The sequence below is a fragment of the Hippoglossus stenolepis genome, chromosome 24 (genome assembly GCF_022539355.2).
Source record: "Hippoglossus stenolepis isolate QCI-W04-F060 chromosome 24, HSTE1.2, whole genome shotgun sequence".
Lineage (NCBI taxonomy): Eukaryota > Metazoa > Chordata > Actinopteri > Pleuronectiformes > Pleuronectidae > Hippoglossus > Hippoglossus stenolepis.
In genome coordinates this window covers 5,315,943-5,335,907 of record NC_061506.1, presented here as the reverse complement: position 1 = coordinate 5,335,907, position 19,965 = coordinate 5,315,943, and the positions used below count along the sequence as shown (strand labels likewise).

The window sequence follows — 19,965 nt, the reverse complement described above, 5'->3', positions numbered from 1 at the left end:
AAATAACTTGCTTTGTTCTCCGCTTTGTGATCGCAGGAGTTGTTGAAGTACAGTAAAGGCTGTGATGGCTGTGATGACCTACAGAAGGCGCTCTCCTCTATTCTGGGGATCCTGAAAGCTGTGAATGATTCCATGCACCTCATCGCTATCACAGGATACGAGGTTGGAGAGATTTCTCTTTTCTTTTTAATTTAGATTTTTTTTTAGAAAACTCCAGCTTGAGAATAAACGCCACCTAAATCCCTGTCCGTGTTTTCCCTCTCTCAGGGTAACCTCTCGGAGCTGGGCCGTCTGCTCATGCAAGGCTCCTTCAGCGTGTGGACGGAGCACAAAAAAGGCCACGCCAAGGTCAAGGACCTGGCCCGCTTCAAGCCCATGCAGCGGCACCTGTTCCTGCACGAGAAGGCCCTGCTCTTCTGCAAGCGGAGGGAGGAGAACGGCGAGGGCTACGAGAAAGCGCCGTCCTACAGCTTCAAACACTCACTCAGCGTACGCTCGCACTGCTCAGATTTGGAGGTTAAATATTTGCAGTGAAATATTCTTTGCTAAACGTCTCTCCGTCCTTTCCTCTCTCAGATGAGTGCCGTGGGAATAACGGAGAACGCTAAAGGAGATAACAAGAAGTTTGAAGTTTGGTGCAACTCCAGAGACGAGGTTTTTATTGTGCAGGTGAGAGGTCGCTTTTATTTGGATCTGCACCAAATTGCTCACAAGTTGCTCACTGTTTTACTTGTGGGTCTTTCCAGCATGAAATATTAACAAATTAATGACATTGTAGATGTCAAAAAACATCTATCTTGCAGTATAAGTTTCTTGGAAATCCATTGGGTAGTTTTTGCGTAATCCTGCACACAAACAAACAGACAGGGGTGACAAGACGACCTCCTTGGCCGAGGTAAGAGTGAACCTTGTCATTGTCATTCCTTGTCTTATTCAGGCTCCAACGCCAGAGATTAAAACTTCGTGGGTGAACGAGATCTGCAAAGTTCTGACCCAGCAACTCAAAGCGTGCAGAGGTACACGTACACACACACACGCACACACACACACAAATACAGCTGTGCTTGCTTTTCTTATGCACAGCACGCCCTTTGGAAACTGCAGTAAACTGTTCTATGTTTCAGACGCCAGACAACCGAAGAACTTAGACTCTGTTTCTATGAGTCCCACCAGCAGCAGCAGCTCCATCTCACTCAGGTTGGTGTCACTGCACACACACACACACACACACACACACACACACACACACACACACACACACACACACACACACACACACACACACACACACACACACACACACACACACACACACACACACACACACACACGTATGCCTTTATTTATCATGATAACATTTTGTTCTCGTCTTCTCCAGCCCGTTCCGTAGCAGTGGTCAGAAGAACCAGAAGAAGCAGGATGAGAAGAAAGCCGAGCCGAGCCCGACCTCCGATGCAAACTCCTCTTCCTCACCCAAACACAAAGGTGAGTGTTTTAAATAATGCCGAATCCTCATGCACAGACACACAAAAAAAACCTCTTCATCAACTAAGGCTGAAGTGCTCAGACAGTTTTATCTAAGCTTCACTAACCTGTACTCTTTTCTTCATCGCCATCATCTTCACGGTCCTTCTCTTTGTCTCTCTACCTCTTGGGGGCCACTTCTTATCTTTTCGTGATTGCCACTCTCTCCTCTCTCCCCCATTTCAAAACCATCACTTCCAGATGAACCGGTGACCAGTCCGACCACTGACAGGTCCTTGGTGGCTAAAAAGCGTTTTACTTTACAGGGCTTCAGCAATCTCAAGAGTCCAAAAGGTAACAGAGGCAACACTGGAGGTCTTTGAAACAGGGACACAATACTTCATTAAATTGATTAAATTGATATTAAGATTAATTACTTTTTAAAGGTGGCATACATCTCTCCTCATGTAAAATTCACACCTCACAATAAACAGTTAGGTTATTTATTACTATGGAGTATGAGGGTCATATTAGAGAAATAAATAATGTAATATTACGAGATTAAATCTATAGAGAATTCTGTCAAATTCTTCTTCTTCTTCTTCTTCCTCACTTTTTCTCTTCCTCTTGTTCCCCCTCTTCGCTTTCTTTCTTCCCGTGTGGCCAGGCTCGGCCCTGAGCCCCGAACACGGCACCAAACGCCACCTGGTCAAGAGCGACCCCACGCCGTTTGGGTTCAAAGGTATATTTCTGTCCCACGGTAGCGGATGTCTCATTCTAGAGGGCCATCGTTCATTATCTTCCCATCCCTCATATCGTTGTGAGAATGGACTTCAGTGCTGTGTTTTTTATGATGTAGATTTCACCCGTGTAGAAGCTGTCACTGGATTCTATGGCGTCCAACACCAATACAAGCTTTTCCTCCATCGATCATCTTAAATTCACCATCACGTGTTTGTGTGGAGAGAAAAAAATGTTCATACAGAGCATCTGCACGTCCTGGAAGAACTTTTTATTCCCACTACAATTTGCAGCTCCATTAAAAACAAAGGGGGACTCATTGAACTGAACAGGCACACAGCACGCATTATTTGTAGTTTTAATTGCCACAGGTCAACTTTTACTTAATTTCAATATAGTATTTTATTCTATACAGTATTTTTTACGTGTATTTTTTCTTGTTATGTACTGTTTTGCATTCTTTTGTTTGCCATACACTAGTGAAAGATGCATTTCCATTAATGCCTGCATGATTGGACAATAATAGAGGAGCCCTGTGGCTGTAGAGGGCGCTGTTGCTCAGTAAAAGTTGCATAGAGTTGCTTTAAATGGTATTAAAATATCTTAAACGCCATTACATTTCATTATTTATTATTCAGCATCCTGTTTGTGCAAGTTTATACAAAACATGCAAATACTCTGTCGTTTATATTTTCTCTCTGAACTGTGCAGTTAACATTTGCATGATGACATTTTCATCTTCATCCACAGGTCATAATCATCATCTTCCTCGTGGTTGATGTACTAACTGACCAGCTTGTCTGAATGTGTTTTACTAACCTTATCTCCCCGTCAGAGAGAAGAATCCTTAGCGTCTGATCCCACCTGTAGTTTTTCTCCTGCTCTTTAAAAAAAAAAAAACGTCTTTACCGTACGATTCCCTGCTCTTACTCACCGATTTATCCCGGCTGTCTCTTCCCCTCCGTCCAGAGCCGGCCGCCCATGTCACTCTGAGCAGAGTCAAATGGATGAGTACCTCTAGTCTGTTACAGAGCAAGCGGCAAGGTACAGAGCCGCTCTGAGGGACCGGGCCACTGTGGGGGTTTGCTGTGGTGTTGTGATTGATTTTTAACGAGAGGTAAAGTGCAGCAAAATGTCCACTCACTCATTTAGTCGTGATTTGAGGCTTATTGTCTAATCTCCCTTTTACGTGAAAAACAAAAGATTTTAAATCTCAACTCCGGCTCAATGACGCTTTCTCTACCTCCAATCAATCACTCAGTCTTCTTCTACCATTGGGTGTTATGGTGGCGTGGAGGATAAGGAGATTTAGGAAACACGTGCACGGTGCTCCCCAAAAAATTTTCATCACTGGCATTGAAGAAATGAATCAAACCTTTTTCCTATGATCACACTTTATTTTTGTCGATGTGATTCACCAGGATCTCACTCTGTTGATCTCCTCTGTGATTTAGGAGGGTTTGGGCTGACGTGCCTTTGGTTTGATTTGTGCTCCTCACCGGGAGATGGATGTATGTGGGGCTGTGGCTCTCTTTCCAAGTGGTGTTCTGTTTGCTCCTGGTAAAAATTGTAAACCTGAATAAGAGCATAATACCATTAAGTCTTACTAATTTCCCAACAACAAACTATCCACTTGAGAAGCAGCCACTTTCTGTAGAGCTGTTTTTGATGAAAAATTTGTGAGGAAGCATTTTAACGCCGCGTGGAAAGAGGGTGGGATTGTGTGTGAATACAGATTCACCTGATGCCATGTACTTTCCCCCACACCCGACTCATTTCGCCACCCTCTCCCTCCTTTTCTGCAGGCTGGAGCAAGACGTCTCTCTCGGTGGACGCCTCGGAGGAGAACGACGGCTACTCCAGCAGCGAGGACCCCATGAACTCGGACCCCGAGGATGACGGAGGAAAGAAGCTGGTGAGCCTGAAACCCAAAACATTTAGAAACGTATATATGATAAATGATCGGGATGCCTGTTGATGACGTTCGCCACCTTTCAACCCCCACTCACCTCTGTGACCTTTGACCCCTTCAGGCCCCAGGAAAGTACACGGTGGTAGCAGATTGCGAGAAGGCGGGACCTCAGGAGCTGTCTGTCAAGAGTGGAGACATGGTGCAGCTAATCAGAGAGGGAGAGGATGGACAGTGGTGAATTTCTTCTTTTTTGTCTCACGTGTGTTGCTGCTACATAACGGATATTGACGTCACCAGGTAACGTTACGGTTTGTGTGACTCTCTGCAGGTTTGTGAGGAACCTTCGCAGCAGCAAGGAGGGCTGGGTGGCGGCGGCAAACCTCCTCAGCCTCATCACAGAGTCCAAGTCGTCGCAGTCGCTCAGCAGCTCAGGTATCCTCATGCCCACCGTGCACACACCTCAACATTGTTCCCATCTCTCCTGCCCATTAACACTACCTGCCTGTGCTGTTTGTGCGTTTGTCCAACAGACGGCAGCGTCTCCGGCAACATCAGCACTTCTTCCAGCTGCAGCGAGACCTACACCAGCTTCTCCGACATCAAACCCTGAACCGACTGCACTTTTTCCCCCCAAACTCCACCTGAAATCATCGCCAGGTGGAATTTCAAGAAACCTGAAGCTGCCTCTGACAGACTCTCAATGCTCACACACACCTTGCAGTTTGTCGGATCCGACCAAAATCTCAAGAACAATCATCGTATCTGCGAATGTTAGCAGTGTTTTCCGCTGAACGTTGACTACACCCAGTTCTTCTGAGGATTCACAGCCACCTTACTCTAAAATAGCTCATTTCCAGTCGGCAGTATTACTCTTTTTATTTCTTTGACATTTAAAAATAGTCATGTAAAAGATACAAGAGCTCAATCACCTTCTGTCTGGCCTTTTTTAAATTTATTTAAAATAAGATTATGTAGCATTAAAGACAAATTCAAATACCTGCACTAAACACGAGGCGTCAGCAGCTTACGAACCTGTGCATTAGCGTCGACAGGTAGTTTCTGAGCGGAATTTCACACGATACGACGGCTTTAGTGTCAGACACTGTGAAAAATGGCAGCTGGCTGCAACATGAAGGAGAGAAAAGTGCTTTCGGTGCATCTTGGAGCGTCACTGAGCAGGTGGAACGTTGTGGACATGTAGCTGTAAGTCTTTTTATATGTATGTGGGCAGCACACGGGCTGTTACATCCCTGAGGTGTCTGGTGTAGAAGCAGTTTTTCAGAAGGCTGCATTCATCCCACGTTAACAAGAGCTTCCCTCAACCCTTGTTTTGACTTCGATGCAACACAGTCTGATGTGTCACCACGTGAATGTCACCAACAGCGCCACCTGGTGGTCACATGTCTTTCCCTTCCCTCTTTATTTTTGTGAGAAAGAAGGATTATCTAACCCAGCTCTGAACTACTCTGGATTTACCTCTCAGGAAGACGTCATGTGGGCAAGCAGGTGTGACTGCATACCTGCGTGTGTCGACTACATGTCTTTGTATGTGTGCATTCTTGCATATGTGTGTGTTGTGTGATGCAAATCCAGCAAGTGTCACAACCCCCCCGAGAAAGGCTGTAAAACCCGTTCAGGAGGAAGGTGTTTCAGATTTTCAGTGATAACTGGGTCCATATTTAGTTTGCAAAACTTTATTGAAACCTTTATTCTGGCCACGAGCTGATCAGTGGAGTTAAGGCCGCTAAAGAAAACCCAGTAAACATGCACGTGAATCTGCTGCACATATCCAGTTCTGTTTGTGTCATGGCCGCCCGGCTCACCTATCTTCTCGCTGCGCTGCAGCAGCAACAAAAGCAGGCTTTGTCCTCGCCCTCATGCTCTCAGCCCCGCCGAGGCATGTGACAGCCGCCACTTCTCCACAAGCGAGCGAGCAGGGCCGACCGGGGCCCAGACCTGCTCGACACGTTTGCGCCACCAACCCCCCGAGAGCAATAAGTGTTTACTCGACACCACAATGTAGCTTAGTCACCATCTTGGTGGAGTTAAAAAAGACAAAAACAAATACTGATTGTGAGTTATATAGCAGGGGAGGGGGTGAGAAGGTCGAGGCCTGATTGATTAGTTTGGCCTGGTAGTGAAGATGATAACAGGTTGATGGCACACCTCTGCCAAACAGCTGCTGTGACACACCCGTCAACACACAAACATGTTTTATACTCTCAGATTTCTACTGTATCCACAAGGTGCACTGTAAAACAATCACATCCTTCTTTCCACACTCACTGTTGAACGTCTGACAAAAACACACCAAGATGTCGCACTAAAACCAGCCACACCCAGAACTAAGCTGCTGTGCTCAACAAAGCAAAGTTCAACACCACTGTGGTTTTGTTGGCCATGATTAGAGCTCTTGATATTGTTTCTTTTGTTTGAGAAAATGCATGTCGTCCCCTTGTGAAAGGAAAAAGATCCTCTCCAGAAAAGCTCTTGGATCTTGAACCGTGTGCTACAAACCTGCAAACTAACCTGTGGCGTTATATGTGTCGGTTCTGTGTTACACTTGTACAGATGTCGTCCTCTCTATACCTCACATCGTTTTTCTCTCCAGAGCATGCATATCGTGAAGAGGGTCATGTTTCTTCTCGTGCGTCTCTCCGTGTCATTGTCGACTCTTTTTGTGGCATGCTCCTCATCCGCCTCAATTCCAAACCCCTCACGTCAGAGTATTTTTTACCAGGCCCTGTTGTACATGATGAGAGTTTATTTTCTGCCCTCTGGTGAAAGCTGACGCTGGGCACTAAACTTGTCAGTGTTTGATCGTGATCACGCAATAGATCTTATTGAATTATTCCTACTTCTCGCGCGGGGTGGGGAGATCCGAAGGGTTGTTCTATTTTTTTGTTTCTTTTTATGCAGCACATTGCAGCGACCACTGTCCTTATTTCCTATTGTATATCTACTGAGTATGGTGTCGATATAAAGATATTATAATGAGACATATCTGTGTATATTTTGTAAATATGTAAGTCTGAATTGTATGTAAAATGAAAAGCAGCTTTAATAAAGTCTGACATGGTTTCCTCTATAATTTATATTTTTTTACTTTTATTTATTTATTTTTATTACATTAAATTGCACCAGTAAAATCTCATAATAATACTAGCAAAAGGTATAAAAAGAAGTAAAACATAAATAAAGACTAAAGTGTTCAAAAAATATCACAGAAATTCAGTTTTAATAGTTTATTTATTGGCTTTTAAACACATGTTTACATTGGTAATGTTATTTATGTGTTGTGATCCGGAAGTGTAGTTGAATCCACGTGATATCTAACCTCCAATGATCTTTTCCCACTTTAATACGTCATTAATTCAGGCTGGGTCTCGTTCCAATAAGTTTACTATGCTACCTTCAACCTCTCCTTTACCTTTAATGTTTCCCCCTCACTGGTAAAAAGCGGTGAATTATGTGTTTGTGAGAACAAGGATTTTACACATGTTTAAATTAATGAAATTTGCGCTCATTTTAATGGTATTTTATAGAGTAAACGCTGAGGGGAAAGGCGGTGACAAAGGTTGACGGTGAGCGGACGGGAACGAGACTCTGGAAAGATACTGATGCGTCAAGCTGGCATGGGTGTGCCGCGCCGCAGCCGGAAGTGACGCGACGTGCGCTGCGGAGCGAGCGTGTGACAGCGTTCGAGTCAATAAGACGAATATCGCCCGTAATTAAAGGCAGAACTGGGACTATTTCCTCCGCGACAACAACCGGCTCCTCCGCAGGTTCCCCGGCAGCTTCACTTGACTCACGCCGGGTTTACCCCCTCCCTGCTCGGCCAACGGCCCCTGGCGAGACCGCCGAAGCCTTCATATTTGCCCCGGGAGCCTCGGCTGCGCTGCGGACTGGAAGCGGGTGGAAGACGGTTGACGGACGCCCCCGAGCGAGCAGCCTCCCCCCGTGAGTACCGCTCCCTCTGCCCCCTGACAGCCTCCAGTAACTCCCCCCTGGGTTTGTGTTTGCGCTGCTACACGACACCTCCGTGTTTGTCTCCCCCGAAACGACGCAGACAGCCGCGGTTAGCTTCGGGAATCCGCCCGACAACAAGGCAGCTGAGCCTGGAGGCGAGAGAGGGGTGTAGCCGGGTTAAACCCCGCTGTCTGGGGCTGTTTGTGCGGCCTTATGTCGCTGTTCACCGCCAGCCGGAGCTCCCAGCCACCGTTCCTCCACACACCAGCCTTCATTTTGGCTCTTTAACTCCTCAGTTGCACACAAACACAGTGTGTGTGTGTTGTGTTTTTGTTTTTGTTCTCCCCCCTTTTCTCTGTGACGACCACCGCCAGACTCCCATGATGAAAACAACACCACTTCCGGTCATAAATGTGCAAATAACACAGCTTTAAAAAGTCTTTGCATGAAAACTAATTAGTTGACTCCCAGACAAATCAACAATTAATCAAATAATTAAGTTTTAGCTTGTGACAGACGTCTATTTAAATGTTGAAATCATTTTGAAGATGTAGCAGCCATCTTTCACAATCTTCTTACATTTAACACATCAAATAATTAATTTATTCAAATAAATTATAGACAGAATTCATCAATATTGAAAATAAACGTTGTGCAAAGCCACATATATCAAGTGCATAGGTTGTAAACGCATGTTTTGTTAATGACTGCTTGTAAATGTGTTGGTTTACAACTTAACAACTTGATTGGAAACTTAAATTTCCATGCTGTATCAGAGGTTTTCCTAGATACAAATTCTAGAATTGTCTTTAAACATATTATTTCATCTATTAGTTGGTAATTGCAGTTTTTTAGGCTTCTAGTGCGTTTAAGATATCCTAAGTCTGCTCTGCTTTTATTCTGAATGCCACAGCACCTTACATCCTGTGTTACTCTGTGTACATTCCGATGCCTTGACGTGTAGACAATATATAATTATATATATATATGAATACTGACCATTTACCATACTACTGAGGCGTGCAGTAGTAAAACACTAATAGAATATGTGACAGGTAGGAATGATTTACACATTTACCTTGTAGACGTCTGGGTGTCATTTCGCCATATTCGTGTTTATCATTATATCATTTCAAGAAATCTAGTCCTCTGTACTTGTTCTACAAATCATTAGGTTAAGTCAAAATCTGTGGTTGGAATTTGTTTCTGATATAATGCTATACAGAAGGAGGGGATATTGGAAGGAAGTGTACCTGTTGTCAGGTTTAGCAGAGAGCATAAAGCTTCTGGAAGTACAGCAGCCTAAGTCACAGAGCCATAACTGGCAATCACAAAGTTAAAAAAAGAGAAGGGACTTTTCACAACACTATTAATCTCCTTTTTTGAGGGAGTGTTCCCTTCAGGTTTCCTTGCAGTGGGAACGTCTGCCTTGAAAGGGCCTCAGTGTAGTTTTGGGATGAGCTGTGATGCTGAATCATCAGCTCAAAAACTCAATGTTTCTCTGTCTGGGTGGTGACGCTGCAGCGTAAACATGGCGACCGATCTGAGATCAGCACTTGAAAAGCTTTGATTGTTTTGAGTTTGGTTACTGAGATTTGAAAGTCTAAACCCTGGTATGTTGTGTTGTGCTCTAATCATTTACACAGAGAGACAGAGGAAGTGTTTGAGGGGTAAATATCCTCCTGGCTCCTCCTTAAATACTTCCATTCCAGTTCTATGTGTTACCATGCACAATGAACCTCTGCATTCCAGCTGGCCGAGAAGAAGTGCTCTCAAATCAGAGGCCGCCATCTTTGTCTTCTTTTGACATTTTACCTGATGCAGGATATGTCTTAGTCACAGTTTGCAGAGATTGCGTAGGTGCATTCATTTTTAATGCAGAGTCAAGTGCATGACAAGTGGAGCTGTGGGCGAAGGTGACACCTGCTGTAAACACGAGCTATGAGATGCCGAAATTGTAGTCACTACTACTGGCAGGCTGAGTGGCATGTAGGTGTGACACATCACTATCTTGCTATGTTTGACTCTTTGGCTGCAGTCATGGATCACCACTGTGCAGTTTGCACATATACAATGGCTGTTATTGTTATTATGAAGTCACATATAACTCTAATGCTCATTCATAAATGTATTACAGTTAGAACAGCATCAAAATCAAGTGGGCAGACAGTGTTAATAAAGATTTAATACAACTGGGAGAATGTTTTATCCATAGAGTGCATGTAAAAATGGATGCCCAAAAGCGAAGCTGCAGTAGAGGTCATAAACCCTGCCTCCTCCATGTTAGCAGAGGGACCAAACCACAGTGAGGATACCTGATCGAGCCCATCGGGAACCGTTGATTCAAGTTTGTTTTTAATTTGTTCTTTGATGCTATAGAAATTTAATGAAACGTCATGATTGACAGCTGAGACTGACTCACGATTGGTCGAGGGACCTTAAGGGCGGCTTGAATTAATCAGACGATGCTGAGCGCCTGTTCAGCACAGGCCTGCTCCAGATGGAAGTGAAGGCTATTCTCTTTTTACGTGTCTGCTTTTACATTAAGCCCATATGTCTCAGTGAAAGGTCACAGATAATCCAGGAGGAGCGGGCTCACGGCTGAAAATATGTCCTCAGACTTTGTGACATCCACGCTCTGCAGACAATCTGCTGGGAAAGTGCTGATAGTGAAGCGGATGATAACCTTTTGAGGATGTGATGTGAGTCGTGGGGTTTTTAGATGGTCGGCCTTTCAATTGCTTTTCATGCAAACAAAGATTTGCTTCTGTTTATTTGGGGTTTTAGATTGTTATTGCTTCAGGTCACTGTGATCGTAGGCGTCGATCTTTGTCGTGAACAATTGAATTCCCCCACACCCAAAATAAACCTTATGTAAAAACCACAGCCTATAGGAGCCTTAACCCGGTCAGCATCCGGAGTGACGCTCTGATTGGTGGTTAGTGTTTAGATGAGCTGACTGGGAGAGAAATAACCAATTACAGATACGTTTAGTCCCTTAAAGTATTTGTTAATAATAATCTGAAACGTTTAGTAACAGCTGCAGCGGCGCGGTCGATGTGGAAATATTACAACTGTAGCTTGTTATAACCTGAAACTGCATTGTGCACATGTGATGGGATACAAAAAGCAGGAAAGGTTGTGCAAGTGCAGGGTTTGACTTCCTCATTGCAGTTTTATCCTTAGACAAATATTGACTGGGATAAGGTTTCGTGGTTGCAACGTCATAATGAAGGGAAACAGAAGGAGCCTTGTTGTTGAATTACAGGATTTTTAGTCTCACACCTCAACATTTTTCTCCAAGTACTTAAAGACAGAATAAAGATCTGAAGATTTAAGTCACATTATGGAACAAGTGGGAATGAAATATGGCGATTCCCTAAAGTCAAATGTTCTGTGGGTCACCATCTATCACAGCACAACAAGTGGTGTCAACAATGGTCTGTCATTTGTCATTGTCGCCACTTCCTCACTGGGGCTCCTGATAGTCATCGTACATGACGAAACATTTCTTTCATCTTCTGCAGTTCTTGTCTGCTCTCTCTTCATTCTCCGCTGTACCTTGCAGAACTGAGGGCAAAGGAGAATGAAGAGAGAGCAGACAAGAACTGCAGAAGATGTTTTCCTTGATTTACTGCACTGTTGAGTTTAGTTGTTCAGGTAATTACTCTGAAAGAATAACACTTGTTTGTGACTTACTTTTTAACTCCACCCAGGCTTTATATAAAATAACACTTCAAAGGATTCATAAAGTATTCCAGTCAGTCAGTGTCAGTGGTCATAGGTTCCTTTGATGTCTTAATTGTTGCAAAGGTGAAAGATTTATATGATCTGAAGAGTGTTTTTGACCTGAACATCTGAACATCAAGATCTAGTAGTCTGTAGTGATAGTGACAGCACCACCTACTGCCAAAAGGAGATTAGCCTCGATTTACATTAAATCTTCACTGTTTTGTCTACATTTGATGGGGTGGACCGTAATGTGTGATTAGTGGGCGTGGTCCAGCGCTGCGTGATGGACGCAGGAAGTGACGTGTTTATCCTTCCCGCGATGCACAAAATGCACGCAACACGTAGTAGCCCTTTCGCCCGGTCCCTGTTCGCCCACACAGTGCTGCTTGCAGCCCTAGTTAAAAATGTTTTTCTGCCATAAAAATAACACCTGCTTTTGTTTTCAGAAATTTTCCATGTATTTCCTGAGGCTCGAGGAAACTGCCATTTCTTCCTCCTTCTGGGGAAAACACTGACACACTTGTTTTCTTCATTATTTCCTTATGTCAAGGTGTCTTGTTATGATGGCTCCTCCACGACAACGTCATGAAATCTAAAGTTAATGATATTCGTGATGAGATAAATTTGTCGTACAGCTCAGAGTTGACCAATTTGTTTCAGTCTCATCGGGGGAAATCAGAGTGTCTGCCTGCTCTTAGGTGCCACGACTCTGCCGGGCAAACCGAGGGCGTTGTTTTAGAGCGAATTACACACACGGTCAAGGTCAGAAACTTTTCAGAAAACGAGCAACAGCTTTAAGAACAGATGGGAATTCACTCCTTCAGTTGGTGTGTCCAGTGATTTAGTATCACACTCAGAAAAACAAGGGGGACTCACACTGGATCCTCCCCTGCTTCAACCAATAGCACAGAGTGGATGGAGGGAGGGATGGGAGCAGAGGTGGATGGAGGTAGGGTTAAAGGGAAGGGAGGGGAGGGAGGTATAATGCCCCTTTTTCTTTTCTTTTTTTACATTCCCAGATGAGGATTAGCAGTCACAAGTTCTGTGCCTGGATTGTGAAGGCCAGAACGCTTCGAACGCTCACACTCGGTCACGTCCATGTGCATGTACACGGCGTGCACGCGTTAAGTTTTCTTTTACTTCATATATTCTAGTTTTCCTGCAAACCTGACCTCCTGATTGTGCACAGCAGAAGTGCTTTTCCTCTATCATCATGTCCTGCACGAGTGTACAACACAACACTAACGCTGCAATGCTGACAGTCCTGTTTGGCGCTCGGCATGTCCGGATGTTATGTGCCAGTTTAACCATAATGTGATTGCAACAGAGTCCTGTATTAACCGACGTCTTCTGGCGCCTTCCTGACTTCTGTTGCCCAAACGGTCCGTGGCATTCGTACGTCACCCGGGCAAAATACAACCAAGTAGCCAGCTTTATCATGTAATAAACCAAAAACTCAATTAACACAACTAATGGAGCCCATATGACTATTTGATAATATTTAATTTGCAGAAATTAAAAAGCTGTCGAGAGAACAATTCATTCCTAAGTAGATTTCAGTTACATTAGTTATGTAACAATCTAATGCATTGACCATGACTTTGATTAACTGAGGCCCGGTGGCCGAGGGGCGGCAGCTGTCGCTCACGTAGACGAGAGATGACTTTGGAATGTGTCTCCAAGGTGCAAGAGGAATCCTGAAACGCAAACAAGCGTCATATTCCTACTTCTTTTCTCTCTTTCTCTCTCTGTGCTGCCTTTTGTTGAGTCGTCATACGAGAGCAGAGGTTTTTAAATCCATCCATTCCAGGAATTCTTCACGATAAGTCAATTACTGCGAGTCTCGTTCAAGGGTGGGGAGGGTTGTCTGGGATGGGCTGATATTTTTGAGATTTTATTAACTCATTTTTGTCTATTTTCTGTTCTGCATTGTTTATTTTCAACTGTAAGATGTTTATTCAGGAGACATCTTGATTGTTTCGAGGCATCCTGAAGTTTTTTAAGTGCTTTACAAAATTAATTTGGCTGATTATTAGACTTCTATAATATTGACTTCTATATAGGCTTCAGTATTATTTCTTAGGAAGCAGTTTCTCTGGTGTAATCCTCTCTCATCCTTCTCGCATCAAACTAATCCTTATCATTATTTATTGCATCCAGCTTGTCATTAACTGCTCTTTCGTATTCCCCTGTGTTTGCTCGTGTGTGTTTCCCAGGTCCTAAGGCGAGTTTGATTGCGTCATGCCGCTGTTCGGTAAATCCCACAAGAGTCCGGCGGACATCGTCAGGACCCTGAGGGAAAACCTGGCCATCCTGATCAAACAGAAAGGAAAGACAGACAAGGTAGAGAAGGACAAGCTTGTGTGTGTAGCTACATTGACATACAGCCGTAACTGCTTGACGACACATGCCCTGGGTGTAAACAAGATGGATCAATAAAAAGGATTTGCAGCTTTTTCTAAATTAGAAAGAAAACACCCAAAATTGTGTGCGTGCATACGTAGAGAGAGAGAGAGAGAGAGAGAGAGTGTGTGAGAGTGAGAGTGAGTGTGTGTCAGAGTGTGTATTGTGTACAAATGCCTGGGTATCCAGGGGTCCAGGGGTGACAGCCCTCTGTGAAATGAGAGCAGAGAACAGCCTGGCCCTGTCATCTCCTGACACTTCACTGTCAAGACGATTTACTCTCTCTCTCTCAGACAGATGCACACACAGACACACAGACACAGACACACAGATAGATCAAATTAGCCAAACTCGTGCTCAAGTCAGTAGCAGCTTTTTCCTTCCTCCTTAAAAAAATGACTCTCAATCTGTAATGTTTGTTTTTGGTCCATATTTGCATTTGCGTTTCTCCGCATACGTTTCTATGAAAGAACCATATTAACTCTATTTAACCCACTCTGCAGGCATCGGAGGAGGTGAACAAGTGCTTGGTGTCCATGAAGGAGATCCTGTGCGGGAGCAACGACAAGGAGCCTCACACTGAGACCGTGGCCCAGCTCGCCCAGGAGCTGTACAACAGTGGCCTGCTGATATCGCTGGTGGAGAACCTGCAGGTCATAGACTTTGAGGTGAGGAGAGAAGGGTCTTTGTGCGCGGCTCCTTAAACACAACAAGCCTCCGCCTGCGACACATCACGAGTGCTCCTCCTCATGATTAAACTGCCATAGAAACATAACAGGGAAAATATAAATGAACGCTCTCCATTTGCAATTTGACTCGAGAGGTTTATGCGTCTGTTTCCAGAGGAAGAAGGACGTATGTCAGATCTTCAACAACATCCTGAGGAGGCAGATCGGGACGAGGAGCCCCACAGTCGAATACCTCTGCTCCCATCAAGAGGTCCTCTTTACACTGCTGAAAGGGTGAGACTTACAGAACGTACCCTACACACACTTCACGTCATCTAATGGCTTCCCAAAGAGGTAACACTCTCTGTCTGCTCAAAGGTACGATACAGCCCAGGTAGCGCTGAACTGTGGGATCATGCTGCGGGAGTGCATCCGCCACGAGCCGCTCGCCAAGATCATCCTCCACTCTGAGGATTTCCACAGTTTCTTCACCTACGTGGAGATGTCCCCCTTCGACATCGCCTCCGACGCCTTCGCCACCTTCAAGGTAACACTGGGGTTTCGGTTTTTAGCTGCTTTCAGATGTCAGTACATTTTCCTGAACTTCCAATATTTTCGTGACGGCATTCAACATCTAAATGTTTTTTATTCCCATTGAAAGTTTAGGGTGGACACAAAGCTAGAATAATATCTCAGATAACCTTCAATACAGTGTTTCACTATTACAGCGTTTTCAAACTCTAATAGATGAACAAATCACAGTAGAACAGTGATAAGTTTCTTATGTTGACATGTTTTTCCTGCTTTATTTGCAGGATCTCTTGACAAGACACAAAGTGCTTGTGGCCGAGTTCCTCGAACAGAACTACGATACCGTGAGTCACACACACGCGCGCCTTCCCAACATCTGTAACCACATCCATGCAACACGCTCACACACACATCCCTCTTTGGTCACGCAACACCAGCCACAGAGGACACATAAACACGAACACGGCTTTAAATGAGCACTTGACCAGGACACAAACTGTATGTGATCAGATCAGGCATCAGTCCCTCCAGTGCTCAATGGCCCAGTCATCTATCCATTAAAGGTTTGTCTCATTGAACGCATCGTGGTCTTGGACTCAAGAACTCAAGTTCTGACGAATACGCTCAAACTTCCAGGAAAAGTGAATCCCTGCAAGGCCCCTGTCAGTGTCCACACGTCTCCAGATACAAAGCTCGGCTCTATGTTGTCAGCCTCCCCCAGGCAGAGGGGTCCCTTTCATAGGTAGGGGCCCCCTTGGGGGACTCGGCCTGAAGTAACCCTGCACAAAAGTGCCCTTTTCTACCTGGACATCGTGTGTTGACAGATGTCACTGCCTGTCAGGAGACGGTGCCCCGGGCTCGGTAAAGTCAAGCCAGTGACTGATTAGATTTTGTTGTTCTGCCCGTGTAAATGTCGAGCTGCACAAGTTAGTTAGAGCTTCAGCGATAAAAACAAGCTAATAATATTAGTGGTAAAGTTCCCCCTGACTAAAAATGAATGTTTTTGTTTAATCCCATGTATTTTCACATTTGAAAAAAAAGTACAAAAGCCTGGTGTCTGTTTTGTGAGTATTTTGAGGAAGTGGAAGAAGAGGGAGACTTCTCTGAATTTCCTCATTGTTATTCTTAATGTGTTTTTTTTCTGAACGTCCGCATTCAAGTTTAAAAACAGCATTTTTGTATGACGCGAGACATGAAATTCTAAACTAGAGGCTGAAAGGTGTCTGATTTCATGGTGTTCATGTTTAAAAAGGTGTGTTTTTTATGTGATTGCAGGTGTTTACAAATTATGAGAAGCTGCTGCTCTCTGAGAACTACGTCACCAAGAGGCAGTCACTAAAGGTTTGGACTCCTATATCTGCCTGTTTTTCCCCTCAGTTTAACTCCTGGCACCACCATCCAAACCAAATTGACACTTTTACCCAAGAAACAATCCCATTTTTTCTGGTCACATGTTTCTAAATAATCTCTCCTGCAGCTTCTGGGCGAGCTGTTGTTGGACAGGAAAAACTTCACGGTGATGACGCGCTACATCAGTAAACCGGAGAATCTCAAGCTGATGATGAATCTGCTCAGAGACAAGAGTTCCAACATCCAGTTTGAGGCCTTCCACGTGTTCAAGGTAAAAACCTCACATTTCTATTCGACAGTAACAACATTCTGCTGGACTGACATGACAGTAATTGATGAAAGAGAAATTGTGTCTTAAATGTCATGCTGGCAAATCAAGTTTTCCTCCCTGCGTCCAGGCCTGGATACACCGAAATACACGTATTCGTAAAATACATTTAGGCGAGAGCTTTACGACAGGATTCCTTGAAACATGTTTGTTTTTTCCCTCAGGTTTTCGTAGCCAATCCCAACAAGACACAGCCCATCATCGACATCCTGCTCAAGAACCAGACCAAGCTCATCGACTTCCTGAGCAACTTCCAGAAGGACCGCGCCGACGACGAGCTGTTCAACAACGAGAAGACGTACATAATCAAACAGATCAGGGATCTGAAGAAGGCGGCCTCCTAGAGAAGCACCCCCCCTTCCCCTCACCCCCCCCGACTTTTTATCAATAGGAAGACTAAGAAAAAAAACACATTAACATTAATGATTATTCTATTTAAAAAGAAAAAAATCTTCAAGACGTTATTTGTCTTTTTTCTCTTTGTTGGTTCATAAAAAACGTGTGCAAGAGTAGTTCTCAATCACTGATTTTTATTTTTTATTTTAAATCTTTTTTTTTTTGTCATCTGTAGCATGTAGTGCCACAGCTTGTGGTGTCGGAGGCAGCTGATTCGCGTTTGTTGGGAGAACCAGCGATTTAAAAATACAAGGCTTTGGACAGAACGGTCGAGCGGCTGCCGAACAAGCAGGCGTGACCGTTTATTTCTTTTCTTTTAATCACCTGTCGCTGCACCCGAGTTCCTCTCTCAACTGTTCAAATGAAGTAGTTGCAAATCAGAAGGATAATGAAGCATTTCTACTTTTGTTATTTTCTTTTTAGCTGGGTCAACGTTTCTGGTCAGGATTCCCCAGAGTGAAACACATTCTCATTAACCCCTAAAAGCTTTGTGAGCTAGAGAGTGACATTAATGCCCTGTTACCTTCTGCTAGCTGAACACCTCTTTGTTATTGCCCTGCCAAATCCAACAATTGCCTAAACATTTTTTTCTTTCAGAGACTATAAAGCATCGTCATGAATACAACCCTGGAATTAAAAAAAGTCTTCCAAAAGTTTAGGTTTCAGCTAATCCGTGATGACGCTGCACTACAAAGCAGTTTTTAGTGGAGAAACGTGCTTCCCGAGGTCACCAAGCCTTGGAGTGAAATTTTACTCTAAATGGTCACAATTTGCAGTTTACGAGACTCAATCTGAGTTTAACATTAACTTTGCTGTTAAACTTGTCTTTTCAGTCAAACATCATTCTCCCCCGGCTTCAGAAGCATTCGCCTGTGCCGATCTAATCGACTTTACACGACTGAGAATCGAGGCGTTCGCAGGCGGTTGCTTTCAGTCGCCGTCGGCCGAAGCTCGCAAATGAAAAAACACTCATCATAAGGCGCATTAGAAGACTCTTCTGAAACGAGGGGCCTTTTCAAGGGGGTGGTGATGCTGGGCTGCTTTCGGTACAGCAAGCTTCAATCATTTTGATCACTGGTTCTCTTCGCTGGTGGCTGGTAGCACTTTCTGTATGATAAAGAAAAAATAATATGATGATTCTGATGAACTGTTTGTTTTGTGTTTTTCTTAATCTTGAGCTGATCACACTGCTTGATGGCATTTTTTTATAAATATATAGTTCAGTTTCTTGTCATGTACAGTTAATGGCTTGCACAAGTGTCATTGTGGGCATGAACATGGAGGAGGCACTTTGCTGTGTGGAGGAGAGGAGCTGGAAAGATTCTAGTTTTCTCTGTGCTCTCGGATCAGATGTTGGTGTTTGAGTTGAAACAGGCGAGAAGATTCAGAGGTGCCTTTTTGGTTTGGTGTGTTTTCTCTTCTATTTATGTCTTATTTTTATTTTTTTCCTGTATCTTTCCAGGGGGAGCTTAATCACGTTGATGAAAATATGCTCTGGGTGGAACATATTTGTTTTTGATTAAGCAGTGAACCTCTTAACTCACTACGTTTGAGTTACGCTGTCCAAGAACCATGTTTATTCACAGCTGATCGGTTGCCATAGTGAGCGGAGTGACTTTTTAAGTTTTGCCACCACGTGTGAAGTTTCAAGCTGCGAATATTTTGCCGCGGAGTCGATCTGTAACTGTGAAAAATCCACATATTGTTAAAGGAGAAAAGAAAAAGAAGCTAAATCAGCAAGGATTAAAACGCTACTGTGCCGTTTTTAATTTTCTATAAAAGTAAAGTAAAATTTCGAATTTATTTCCTAATCAATATTTGATGTGAATTATCATGAAGAATAAATAAATACGTCTTTTAATTGGGACGTTTATTAGTAAATTTCAAACTGAAATAAAGGCAGTAGGGTTGTAGGGTGACTAACAAACATGAACTTGTAAAGTGCCATTTTCCTGTTTTTCCCATGTGGCATAAAAAAAAAAAATCCTTGTTCTTTCTTTTGGGTGAAAAATAAACAATACCAGCTATTTTTGGATGTTTAAAAGTTGTGACAGTATTTATATGACATTAGAATATAACGCGTAGAGCAACCAGCTGTACATCAGGCTTGAACTCTCTCTTAGTTTTTTTTTTTCAGTTTTACGGCTCAAACAATAAAAAAAGCACGGTCAAGCAAATCGTCACGTCATCTGTCCTCTGAAAGCAGACACTTTCTTTTCCACACTGATGCTACTGTACCACATTCGCAGCAAATAAAAGGATGGGAATGCAGATTGACTGTGTGTGTGTGTGTGTGCTCTTTTAACTGTGTTTTTACCAGAGAGAAACTCTAAACTGTCTTATTTTAGATTGTCTGACATGAATTTAACTTGTAGAAATGTATCAAAGGAAGAAAAAGCTAAATGGAGCAGATCCCTGTGCAAAGAATTGATCAGAAGTCAATTAACACTCCTCAATGCCAGATACATACA

At 43.7% G+C, this 19,965-nt stretch overlaps 2 protein-coding genes across 11 annotated transcripts in view; both read left to right on the top strand.

Annotated features, from left to right (window-relative positions):
* LOC118103381 (guanine nucleotide exchange factor DBS) overlaps positions 1-7,203 on the top strand; it is a 40,972-nt gene extending 33,769 nt beyond the window's left edge. For 6 of the 10 annotated variants that reach the window (XM_047339182.1, XM_047339177.1, XM_035150258.2 and 3 more), the window contains 12 exons: positions 37-162; positions 268-489; positions 577-669; positions 938-1,016; positions 1,125-1,197; positions 1,379-1,485; positions 1,726-1,818; positions 2,132-2,206; positions 4,011-4,120; positions 4,239-4,351; positions 4,446-4,549; positions 4,648-7,203. In XM_047339182.1, coding sequence (XP_047195138.1) covers positions 37-162; positions 268-489; positions 577-669; positions 938-1,016; positions 1,125-1,197; positions 1,379-1,485; positions 1,726-1,818; positions 2,132-2,206; positions 4,011-4,120; positions 4,239-4,351; positions 4,446-4,549; positions 4,648-4,727 — 1,275 coding nt within the window. In that variant the 3' untranslated portion in view covers positions 4,728-7,203. Of the gene's footprint in view, positions 1-36; positions 163-267; positions 490-576; positions 670-937; positions 1,017-1,124; positions 1,198-1,378; positions 1,486-1,725; positions 1,819-2,131; positions 2,207-3,174; positions 3,323-4,010; positions 4,121-4,238; positions 4,352-4,445; positions 4,550-4,647 lie in introns of those variants that run through there. The other 4 variants (XM_047339185.1, XM_047339178.1, XM_047339181.1 and 1 more) reach the window with 4 other exon arrangements.
* Positions 7,204-7,755: 552 nt separating this feature from the next.
* cab39l (calcium binding protein 39-like) lies at positions 7,756-19,771 on the top strand. The gene is made up of 9 exons (XM_035150469.2): positions 7,756-8,077; positions 14,035-14,161; positions 14,725-14,889; positions 15,065-15,183; positions 15,268-15,436; positions 15,705-15,764; positions 16,696-16,761; positions 16,898-17,041; positions 17,263-19,771. The coding sequence occupies exons 2-9, from the start codon at positions 14,060-14,062 to the stop codon at positions 17,440-17,442; spliced, it is 1,005 nt and encodes a 334-aa protein (XP_035006360.1). The 5' UTR covers positions 7,756-8,077; positions 14,035-14,059; the 3' UTR covers positions 17,443-19,771.
* The last annotated feature ends 194 nt before the right edge of the window (positions 19,772-19,965 follow it).

Bases quoted from the DNA above. Each gene is read 5' to 3' on its own strand.
- cab39l (XM_035150469.2), top strand. From the start codon at position 14,060: ATGCCGCTGTTCGGTAAATCCCACAAGAGTCCGGCGGACATCGTCAGG. The intron at 14,162-14,724 runs GTAGAGAAGGAC...CCCACTCTGCAG, and splicing joins AGAAAGGAAAGACAGACAAG to GCATCGGAGGAGGTGAACAA. The intron at 16,762-16,897 runs GTTTGGACTCCT...TCTCTCCTGCAG, and splicing joins CCAAGAGGCAGTCACTAAAG to CTTCTGGGCGAGCTGTTGTT.